This window comes from Macaca fascicularis, chromosome 2 (assembly GCF_037993035.2).
Source record: "Macaca fascicularis isolate 582-1 chromosome 2, T2T-MFA8v1.1".
Classification (NCBI taxonomy): Eukaryota; Metazoa; Chordata; class Mammalia; order Primates; family Cercopithecidae; genus Macaca; species Macaca fascicularis.
The window spans coordinates 152,986,147-152,998,431 of record NC_088376.1 but is presented as its reverse complement, the minus strand read 5'-3'; the positions used below and the strand labels follow the sequence as shown (position 1 = coordinate 152,998,431).

Below are 12,285 nucleotides of genomic sequence, written 5' to 3'. Positions count from 1 at the left end.
TACACGTGTAGTTGAAAACGGTCCTAGTAGCCACATTAAAAACATTTTTAAAAGGGAAAATTAATTCTAATTATCTATTGATTTAAACCAGTATATCAAAAATAGGGTTATATCAACATATCATCAAAATAGTCAATTATTGAGAAATTTTACATTCTCAATTCACACTAAATCTTTTTTCTTTCTTTCTTTCTTTTTTTTTTTTTTAGAGATGGAGTCTCGCTCTGTTGCCCAGGCTGGAGTGCAGTGGCTTGATCTCCACTCACTGCAAGCTCCGCCTCCTAGGTTCACGCCACTCTTCTGCCTCAACCTCCCCAGTAGCTGGGACTACAGGTGCCCGCCATTACACCTGGCTAATTTTTTGTATTTTTAGTAGAGACAGGGTTTCACCGTATTAGCCAGGATGGTCTCCATCTGCTGACCTCGTGATCCGTCCACCTTGGCCTCCCAAAGTGCTGGGATTACAGGCGTGAGCCACTGTGCCTGGCCAGCACTAAGTCTTTGAAATGCAGTGTGCGTTTCCATGAAGAGCCCATCTCCGTTTGGACTTGTCACATTTCAAGGGCTCAATCGCCATGTGTGACTCATGGCTATAATATTGGACAGCACAGCTCTAGACTTCTAATTCCATCTTGAGGAGGTTGCTTTAAGGTAAGAAAATAAGACTTGAATTCCTAGGGGCTTTTCTAGGCCTAAGGGGCTTCTTGGGTACACAGACTGAGAGTGATTTCTCTCAGCTGCTCATGGGGGTCTTGAATTGCTTATATCTTGGTTCTCAGCTGCATTCCAAATTTCAGAGATAATCAGACAAGAGGTTGCCAGAAAAATGAAGCATTGCTGCAATTTTATGAGAATAAATAATTTTCTAATATCCATTGCCTTTGATAAGAAAAGTAGATTCACACTTTTAAAATGCAATCTAAAAAGGTTTCCAAGAAACATAGATAGGTGACTTTGTACCCAGTGCATACTTAATCACTTAACAATAACTTTTTCTGGCCAGGCACAGTGGCTCACGCCTGTAATCCCAGCACTTTGGGAAGCTGAGGTGGGTGGATCATTTGAGGTCAGGAGTTTGAGACCAGCCTGGCCAACATGGTGAAACCCCGTCTCTACTAAAAACAAAAATGAGCTGGCGTGGTGGTGCGCACCTGTAATCCCGGCTGCTCGGGAGCCTGAGGGCACGAGGATTGCTTGAACCTGGGAGGCAGAGGCTGCAGTGAGCCAAGATTGCACTACTGCACTCCAGCCTGGGTGACAGACAAGGCTTGGTCTCAATTAAATAACAACAGAATAGAATAGAATAGAATAGAATAGAATAGAATAGAATAGAATAGAATAGAATAAAACCAATGGCCTTTCATGGTTAGAGTGTGGAACCAAATTGACAGGGCAGATGTATCAATAAGCAAGATCATTCATCTCAGCCCAAATGGACTCAAATTCTTGCCGGTAGTTTGCTCTTTGAAGTAACCAGTGCATGCTGGATTCACAGGTACCTGCGTTTCTCCAGTGCTTCCTCTTCTCCTCTCCTACCAGATTCCACACGACCCTCTGGCACACAAGAGTCAAGCTAGATGATAATTGGTGCCCATGCTTTTGCCCCTTCCATTATATTGAGAGAATTTCAGAGTTTAGAGGGAATGAGACTTCTTTATTTCTACATCTCCAGCAGCCAACTTGGCCTGCTGCAAGTGATAATAAATGTTTACTGAATTTGTTAATGGATTAATGAAGGTGAAATGCTGCTGGACTGAAAATGTAGTGGGGGAGAAAAAAAACAGATGCAATGTTTTCCTCCAGGAGTAACAAAGGAGACCCCTAACAAATGCCCATACCCTATGTCCTTATTGGACATTGGGTTGGTTGCCCTTGCTGGGCTCTGCCAGCTTTGAGCATCTGTCAGCTTGTGGCATACAGTGGCAAGTGCCCACACAGCTTAAGAGCTTCTTGCTCAGGATGATCATATAATCTATCATCCAAACCAGGACACTTCTGAGGGGAACACATAGTGCCGTTTACAATTGCTCCAGGTGTGTAATTGCTCCGGTATAAACTGGGACTGGCTCTAGGCAAATTGAGAAGTGTGGTCATCCTGCTTTTGCTTCTAGGAGCCTTCCCTTAGTGGGCAGAGTGCCCTATGGGGAGCTCAAATAGTCTGCTCTACCCACCTAAGCTTTGGTTACCCCCATCTTGTGTTGAGGTCAAGTGTTCTCTTTCGGGATATACACTCAGGGTGTAGGGACTGTGTCCTCTTAATCCTCTCCACCTCTCTCCCTGATGTTGCCTTGACATCACCAGATACACAGTAGGATCCATTATGACCCATTGAATGGAAGAATTGGACTCCCAGTCACCACAGTATTCTCATCCACCCAAAAAATATTTGGTAAAGACTTAATTTGAAGTAGTCCTCATGCTGGGGGCCCTGGGACAATAGACATCAGAGGGAATCACAGGGAATTTTCAATTTGTAGGGCAGAGAGACTTGAAGAGAAAGGAGTCTAGAATGGAGGTTGTCACCGCCAGCGGGGCTGAGCAGAGGGAGAGACTAACTCTACTTGGGATGGGAAGAGGGTGGTAGAGAAGGTCATCAACATGCACTGGTAGTTATTCTACTCAGTATCATTTCTTCTGGTAACAGCACTTTGATTTTCCTTTAGGGAAACTCTTCTGCCTTATCCTTTGCCCAGGTGGTTCATTTGAGACTAATCTTACACCTTGGCCCCAGGATGGACATAAGCCTCAAGCTTGGCCAGTGGGAGCAATACATACGCCTGGCCACAGGAAATGTTTCACATATGGGCAGTTAATAGAGCCAATGAGTGTTGATGCTGACATTTCTACTGGAGTGTGTAGGAAAGAGAAGTCCTTCTTCTTCCAGGGGCACTAAAGCTAGTATAATAATAGCCCAGAGATGTTCATGGTCATCTTGTCATCAACAGGAAAAATCTCCTTGAGAAGGAAGCCAACAAAGAATAAAGCAGAGCCAAGAGATGGGAAGATCTGGTGGAATCATTTCAGGGCCTGGATCCAGCCATGCCTGAAAGTGCATATTGACAGACTTCTCAGTTTATTGAGCCACTATATTTTTTTTTCATGCTTAAGCTAGTCCACACTGGATTCTGTCACTTACAACTGGGAGACTCTTAATTGATATAAGAAGTTTCACAGAGAAGGTGGTACTAAGAGTAGGCAGTGAATAATGGCAGAGGAAGAGGCAGGGCTTTGCATGGGAGGGTGGTGGGGAGTAAGGGCAAAAGCCCTGAAATGTGAAAAAGCAACTCACGTTGAGATGCCCAGGGGTCAGGGCAGGGTGCCTGGTCTGCCTTGCCTTACCCGTTTTTCATATGCCATTCCATGAGGACAGTTGTTTGCCGACACAGCAAGTGTTACTGTCTCATTCAGGGAGGTGAAGGTGACCGTGATGGAGTCCTGTCCCAGCACCTTTAGCTTCATTTCCTCATTCACCTGTAGATGAAGAAACAGTACTCAGAGAATCCCTGCTTCTATGGCCCCAGCCACCCCTTCCTGACCCACTACAAAGCACAAAGCCCCTGTTGGCTCGGGGCAGAAGATTTGTAAGAGCTTTCCAGTTCTTATGTTAGAATTCAGCTTCATGGAGAAGACAGAACAATTCCAGGCTCCCCTGGGGGACCCACTGAAAAAGTAAATGATGCTTTCTTATTCCTGCTCCTTCCCTTTCCAACTCAAGCATGAAACCCACTGTGACTGGCAGATGAATCAGCTTCAGTTCTGGTAAAGATGAATTGGGAATGCAGCTTGGATCAGAGGGTAACCCTTTATCCCTGAATCAGACAGATGTGTCCGCTCAGGCACCAGGTCTGACTCTGACTCTTGTCCTACAGCGGTAGGAAGGTGACCACTTGGCAGGAAGCACCGGAAAGCCGGCTGAAGATGGGTGGGAAGATGTCAAAGAGGACCCAGAAGGGCCTGGGCCACACATACTCAGCCCCTTCCCCTAAAGTCAACAAATATGTCATTACTCTTCTCCTGAGGAGGAGCCAAAGATGGGTGGAAAAGGGGCAGCTACTCTTTATCATCACTTCCAAAAGAGGGGGATTTCCTTTAAGCAGTACCAGACTGGAGATTGTGGGGGAATGAGTTGCCCTTATAACAACTCACTCCTTACTGAGAGTTCTGTGGTCTATGGGTGAGTCCCAGTTCTGCCTCCTGATAACAAGCCAGTTGGCTTCGCTGAATCTTAACTTCTTCTACATGAAATCACTGAGTGGCTATTATCAGGATCAAATGAGATAAAAATGGTGGAAGTGGCTTTGTAAGCCATTAAAGCCTAGGCCCAGCATGAGCAGATATTGTCAGGGCAAGGTACAATTTGAGGTAGAGCAACTCACATTTAAGGCTGTTGAACAATTTGCATGTGCAGAGCACAATTTATATGCAGGGACCCTCCCGGAGAGCCTCAGAGTGTGCAGCCCTACACTGCTGTGCTTCTCTCAGTCTTCAATGTACCTGACCTACAATATCCCCTTACCTACAAATACCCCCAGGATGCCTCTGAACCAAAAACAAAACAAAACAAAACAAAACCACTCTCTGCTTCGCTCCTTCCATTTCCTTCTACTATTTCAGTTGCTTACCCCAGGGTCTACACTTAACTTCCTTACTTCTGAGTTTCTTCCTCACACCCTGCAGCCTGGAGACTAGTTCCCTCCAGCACCCTGAAAGCACTGAACTATGACGTGCCAAGTCTTTTGACATCTTCAAACTTGATCACTCTCACTTAAAAGAAACTGTCGGCCGGGTGCGGTGGCTCACGCCTATAATCCCAGCACTTTGGGAGGCCAAGGTGGGCAGATCACGAGGTCAGGAGATCGAGACCATCCTGGCTAACATGGTGAAACCCCGTCTCTACTAAAAATACAAAAAAAATTAGCCAGGCATGGTGGTGGGCGCCTGTAGTCCCAGCTACTCAGGAGGCTGAGGCAGGAGAATAGTGTGAACCTGGGAGGCGGAGCTTGCAGTGAGCTGAGATCACACCACTGCATTCCAGCCTGGGTGACAGAGTGAGACTCTGTCTCAAAAAAAAAAAAAAAAAAAAAAAGAAAAGAAAAAAAAAGAAAGAAAGAAACCCTCCTTTCTCTTGTCCTCCTTCTAGAGAGATGTAGTATAGAGCCATGGTTGGGAGCTCAAGCTTAGCAGTTGAGCAGGGGTCAAATCCCAGCATTGCCATTTACCAGTTGGGCAATTCTAGACACATTGGTTAGCTTCTCTGAGCCTGGGGACAATAATAGTAAAAAGTAAGGTAAAAGTAAAAAGTTTTATCCCATGAAATTTTCTCATGGGATGGTTACCCAATTTCAGCAGATTTCATAGCTTAGCGTAGTACAGCTTTTATTTATTAATTTTGCCCCCTGGATGGTTTCTCTTTCTCTCCCCCAAACGCCCAAGTATGGCAGCTCTACAAACCACAGACTTGTCTTCTTGAGAGTTCATTAGCCAGCCCATTATACTTATCCATTATCCCCAATCTCTCACACTAGGTCAGGGTCCATGTCACAGTAGCCCAGAGGGATATGGCCACTGAACCAAATAAGCATGTCTAAAATCATTTTGGTCACTGATCCTCTCAGAAACTTCTCTGTTTCCGCCCAGACACATAATCCATCATGGAGTCATCTACAATTCTCTCTTCCTTTCATCTATCCCTTACAGGCCATGCCTGTGCACCACTGAGTTCTTTTATTGAAATGACCCCTTTAAAAAATATGGCTGCTATTTTTAATGCTGTTGGGTCTGGCTAGTAACTCCCCAACTAGTTTCTCCACTAGCCCACCCACTGGTCTCTCTCCAGTCAACCAAAAATGCTAGACTGAGCATTTCAGTCCTCAGCTTAAAAATTAACCAGCTGGTTCTACTCCCGGTATAGCTGAGTCAGTGTCTGACAGGCTGCCTTCCTCACAGATAACTATAAGCTTGAAAAAATTAAAAAAAAAAAAAGCAATGACCCAAAGGCTATGAAGAGTGAACAAATGCAGGCAGACTTTGAAGAGGAGTCAAAATTTAAAAGAAAGGAGCAGCATGGGATAAGGTTTTGTTTTGCAGCTTTAGCTTGAGGGCAGGCCACAGTCATGGCCAAACTCCACCATCTTTCTGGCCTGAAGAACCCAGAGGACAGAACCTGGAGCAACCACAGTCATGGGAAATTGTAGAAAGAATTCCAGAAAGGACAGCACCAGAGAAGGAGAGGCCAGAATTCTGTATATAAACTGTCCCTGTCTCTGGCTGATCCTTGAACCATGCTTGAGCAGGGAAGACTCAAGACACCTTACGGTTGAAGAAACAAACAAACAAACATAAAAACTGAATGGAGATGTGAGCTTCTGCAAGTGAAACAAAGTTTGTGGTTTCAGTCTAACCAAGTTCATTGCCTATTAAAACAAGAATATCAACACTCTTCAGAGAAATAGACCAGAATTCAGACACTCCACTACGTAACATTCATAATGTCCACCTACAGTCCAAAATTATTCAATATGTGAAGAACCAGTGAAATGTGAGCTGTTCTCAAGGCAACAGATAATCAACAGAGGCCAACTCTGTCTGATAACACCCAGACATTGAAATTTTCAGACAAGGACTTTAAAACACTAATTTAACTACACTAGATGAGGTAAGGGAAAATGTACTTGTAAGAAATTATAAAATACAGAATCTCAGCAGAGAAATAAAAAATATAAAAGTAACTAAGTGGAAATTCTAGAGCTGAAAATATGTAAATCTGAAATTTTAAATTATTATATTATTATCGTAATAGTAGAATGGAGATGACACAATAAATTCACTGAACTTGAAGACAGATCAAGAGAAATTACCCAATCTCAAAAGTAAAGAGAAAAATAATGTGAATAACAACAACATAAGAGAGCTTCAGGAACCCTTGGGACAATATCAAAAGGTCTAAAATAGACATAATTAGAGTCTCAGAAGAAAAGGAGAAAGATTGGAGCAGGTTTTTTTTTCTTTCTTTCTTTTTTTTTGAAACGGAGTCTCGCTCTGTCACCCAGGCTGGAGCGCAGTGGCCGGATCTCAGCTCACTGCAAGCTCCACCTCCCAGGTTTACTCCATTCGCCATTCTCCTGCCTCAGCCTCCCGAGTAGCTGGGACTACAGGCGCCCGCCACCTCGCCCAGCTAGTTTTTTGTATTTTTCAGTAGAGATGGGGTTTCACCAGGTTAGCCAGGATGGTCTCGATCTCCTGACCTCGTGATCCGCCCATCTCGGCCTCCCAAAGTGCTGGGATTACAGGCTTGAGCCACCGCGCCCGGCCTGCAGGTTTTTTTTTCTAAAGAAGATTTAGAAGATTCCCCAAATTTGATGAAACAAATTTAAATGAATTTACAGACTCAAGAAGCTCAGTAAATGGAATAAATATGAGGACAACTACACCTAAATGTATCAGTTAAACTTAGAAAACCAAAGAAAAGAGAAAATCTTGCAAGCAGGTAAAGAAAATAAACAGTGACTTGAATAACTACAGACTTCTTATAAACGATGGAAGACAGACACAGTGGAACATCTTTAAAATGCTGAAAGAAAATAAAAATCATCCCAGAATCATATCCAGCAAAAATATCCTTTAATAAAGAGTTTTTTTTTTTTTTTATCATGAAAGAAAACAGAGAATACATTGCCAGAAGATACGCACTTCAAGAAAGCCAAAGGAAGTTCTTCCGGCTGAAGAGAAATGGTACCAGAGGGAAACCTGGATCCTCAAAGAGTAATGAAGAACAATGGAAATAGTAAACATCTGGGTAAAAACAAATTGGCCCCTGCAGCCTCCAAGACAGCATGCAAACTCCCCAGCCTGACATCCAGTGCCTCCCGCCTCCACCTGACACCATACATACCTCTTGCTCCACCTGTCTTTCACAAGAAGCACTTGTGACCTCTTAAAAATTACACATTTAGTCCCAACTTCAACCTTTGCAGATTCTGCTCCTACTACTTAGAAGATTTTTGCCTCCTCCTCCTCTCTTTGTGAATCACACACACTCACCCCCATGCTACAACCCCAGGGCCACCTTCTTTTCCAGGCCACTCCTGACTTCACATGCCTCTATTGTGCTTTTCTGCATGCAGCTCCAGGAAATATATAACAGTGAACTAAAATGCATTACTAACATACTTTACTGATGTCAAAGCACTTTCCACTCCATCCCTCCATTATTTCATTTCTTCTCATGAAAGTACCATGAGGCCGGAGGGCAGTTCTGGTGACCCACTTTGTATAGATGAGACAACTGAGACTCAGAGAAGCTGAAAGGTTTTTGCAAAGTTGCACAGCCACAGTCTGGCAAAGTTGGCACTAGTACTTAGCTCCTCAAATTCTTACCACAGTTCTCTGCTTGGCCACACTAACACACAACTTATGATGCCTGCCTTCAACTGATTTCTAATCTTGGATTATAAACTTTTCATACAGCTATGAAAAGTTAAACATTAAGTAAACAACACAACACACCCCTAGACTGGGGATCTCAGACCTGGCCACGCCTCAGAAATGTTTGCGAAAACCACAGAAATCCAAAACTCCTAACATACCAACTGAGTCAGGGTTGCTCTGGGGCTGTGCCTGGGATCTTTATTTTATAAAAAGTCCCAGAGGTGATTCTGATACGCAGCCAGAGACGAGAACCTCTTCCTGACATTAATTACCAAGTGACTCATCCAAACTGTGTGCACTGTGGGAAGAGAGAAATGGGTGTGGGATGGGATGGCACAAAGGAGGGGAGTCTGGGCAGGGCTTTGAAGGAATTTGGGAGGCCATTTGCACTGGCAAAGAGAGGAGGGGGTGCATTTCAGGCCAAAGGAGTAGGAAAGGTGAGACATGTTCAAGGGAGTGAATATTCCTGAGCAGAGGTGTGGTCTGAGGAATCAGAGCATAAGGAGAGTCAGTGGCCAGTGTAGAGGATGAACCAAGAGGACAAGAAACAGGAGACTCCAGGGGGCTGGAGCCCTCCCATGCACTCCGAGTGCTTGTGTCCGCAACCTTACTGTGGGGCTTTTCTCTCAGGCCAGCTTGAGTGGATGCTATGTTCTGTGATCTTTCTCTGAATCCCAGCACTCCCTTCTCTCACAGTTCTTATCTGTGTCTAATCTGTGTTCTTATTACTCCCTTAGACTTCTGAGTTCCTTGATAAGTTTTGTTTCTCCTTCCATCCTCTGATTGGTGATTCTCAACTGGGGGCAATTTTGCCCCCCAGAGGCTACATTTGGTGATGCCTGAAGATATTTTTGGTTGTCACAACTGGAGAAGGGGATACTACTGGAATCTAGTGGGATGCTAAACATCCTACAATGCACAGTTCTACCAAAGAAGTATCCATCTCAAAATGTCATTAGTGTCAATGATGAGGAACTCTGCCACAGATAAGTGACAAGCACACTTAGTTGCTTTATTAATAAGTTTACTAATATATTATTAATAATTCAGCCCTCTTTATTATATGTTATTTAATAAATCTTTGGTGAATAATTATCTGAACAGCCAAATGAATGAAAAGAGTTTGTATCTATCAGTCACTTTTGACTTCTAGATTGTTTTATTTTATAGATAATAAAATAAAATAAAAACAAAAACTGAGGAGACCAATATAGAATTGCTAATTTTTATTATTGCCACACATAGGCATTAAAAATAAAGCTATCAACTACTATAACCGTGACTTCATAAAACATATTTTAACAGTAAAAATAGAATAATATTAATAATAAAAATTACACAGGAAGGATATTACCAAGAAATGTCTGTAAAGCAGCCAATAGTTTAGGCTGGTGAAGAGTTCCCTTCAGCCAACCTGGACCACCATCCACCAACTTGGGAGCCTCTGAATAAGATTATGAGCTCCTTCAGGGCAGCATTCCTGTCTTACGGGTAGCCCTGGGCTTTTAATGCTAGGCAGTGCATGGCAGGATGCCAAGGCCCTCCCTGTGACAGTGATGCTCACTGCCACCCAACCTGTGCTGCCCATCCATACCTTGTATTCCAGGGAAAGCAGAGTCTCCGTCCTGGAAGTCCAGCTCCATTTGTGGACTACATAGCCCTGCGGGTCATTGGTGGTCCCACCTTCCTCATCCAAGATTAATACATATGGGCAACTAGGAGAGATACAGAAGTGAGTAGCTGCCACTGGGCCCCTGAAGGAAGCTCTCATCACTGCAGGCTATGGGCAGGCAGGTCTGTAAGACTCAGTTCCAGGCTGGAGGAATGGTGGAACCCTGCAGGCAGCCTCACTTTCCCCACTTGCTATGGTCTGAGGCCCCTTAACACCTGTTGATGCTACTGGAGGAGCCCATTCTGAGAGAGATGATGAAGGCTCAGGTTAAACACAAGAGGGGAAGAAATGGGATTTGTGCTCTGTTGCCTAGTAGCCCAAGTGTATAATAGGCATCAAGATGGGAACTGGAATACCTATAACATAAGAGTAAGTCATTTCTTCCGAGAACAGTTCCTTATGAAAAGTCAGGCAAATCCAGACATGGTGGCTTATGCCACCCCGTGTCATCCCAGCACTTTGAGGGGCTGAGGCAGGAGGACTGTTTGAGGCCAGGAGTTTGAGATCATCCTGGTCAACACAGTGAGACCCTGTCTCTACAAAAAGTTTAAAAAATTATCTAGGCATTGTGGCGCATGTCTGTAGTCCCAGCTAACCCAGGAGGCTGAGGTGAAAGGATCACCTGAGCCCAGGAGTTCGAGGCTGCAGTGAGCTATAATCATGCCACTGCACTTCAACCTGGGTGACAGAGTGAGAGCAAGACCCTGTCTCAAAACAAAAACAAAAACAAAACAAAAAAGAAAAGCCAGACAATATCAACTTTTGGCTGGCAAGAATATGCACTTCTCTTAAAAGATGCCACAGAAGTAGTGTGTTCATGCCTCTCCGTCCACTCCTGGTACAAAACATTTTTTCCACTAAATAATTCTTCCATTAATATAACTAACAATCAAGATCTTAGTGCTCTGGGGTACCAAGTGGAGTAGGACTTGGGAAGGTGTCCTTCTCATTGGCTGTGGCATAGACACAGCAAGGAAAGGCTGAGCCTTAAAGTTCCTATGTCCCTGCAGAAACAGCCTCAGCCCTGCCTCACTGCCTTACTAGACCTCTGGACACCGCCTGGCTTCTTCTTTAACCAGGGACTCATAGTCACCATTTCAGTCCTCCCTACATCACCCTCAGAGGTACTTCCATGAGACTAGTACTCTTCCAGTCTACTTACCTGGTTTTTAGGTTGTAGTGAACACAGCCCTGACCTTCAGCATTGAATAGGGCCAGCAAGGAGAAGCCAGGTATGTCATTAAAGAGGCAAGTGATGGTTCTCCCTCTGCAGCATGTGGGGATCTGACATATAGCGATGTTTCCAGAGGGATAGCTGGCAGAAATGTTCAGGTAGAACTAACAGAAAACCCCCCTGGTTCTGCTCTCAGTTGTCCCATTGAAGCAAGTCCATATGTCAAAGTGGTAGCGATTTGGTGCATCATTCTCCATCTTCAAACACCCTCCTTGCATTTTGCATAGGTAACAATTATATGATCATGGAACCCAATGATGACCTAGCTGTTTTTCTGTATCTTCTATTTTCTCACAACCACCTTGTGGTAGGTAGTATTATCTTCCTCTCACAGATGAGTAGGGTCCCCCTGGGTCTAATGGGTTTCCTGAGACATGGAACTTTCAGTGTAAAACCTAAAAAGTCCCAGGCAAACCAGGATGAGTTGGTCACCCTATAGATGAGGAATCCAAAGTGCAGAAAATTATCTGCCTCATGTCACATCACAAGGAAGTGGCAGAGCCAGGACTTGATCTCTAAGGCCAGCAATATTTCCAATGCTGTCAGGCTGCTCCCACTTCTGACAAATCAAGGAGGACAGGTAACGTCTCCTTGTTCATTTTCTAGTAAAGAGGCCCCAAGAAGCACTGGTCCTGACTAAGGAGGACATGGTATGGGCAGGACATTCTTGTGTGCAGGAATTTCACAAGCAGTACTCCAGACACAGACACATTTCAGAATGAAAGCAGAAAGAAAAGGAAATGAAGAAAAAGGAAGATTCTCAGGGACCTACAGGGGGCCATCAAGCTTACCAACATATGAATAATAGGAGTCCCAGAAGGAGAGACAAGAGAAATTAGGGTAGAAGGAATATCTGAAGAAATAATGCTGAAAACTCCCCAAATTTGATGAAAGACAATAATATACATGTTCAAGAAGCTTAACAAACTCCAAGTAGGATAAATTCAAAGAT

The 12,285-nt window shown here is 44.1% G+C and overlaps 1 protein-coding gene across 1 annotated transcript in view; it reads right to left on the bottom strand.

The window, feature by feature from the left end:
* The window catches only part of C2H3orf20 (chromosome 2 C3orf20 homolog), an 87,097-nt gene that overhangs the window by 43,190 nt on the left and 31,622 nt on the right, over positions 1–12,285 (bottom strand). Inside the window, exons 7-9 of the mRNA XM_005571688.5 lie at positions 11,262–11,414; positions 10,022–10,142; positions 3,340–3,471 (exon numbers count right to left, since the gene is read on the bottom strand). Coding sequence (XP_005571745.1) covers positions 3,340–3,471; positions 10,022–10,142; positions 11,262–11,414 — 406 coding nt within the window. The remainder of the gene's footprint in view (positions 1–3,339; positions 3,472–10,021; positions 10,143–11,261; positions 11,415–12,285) is intronic.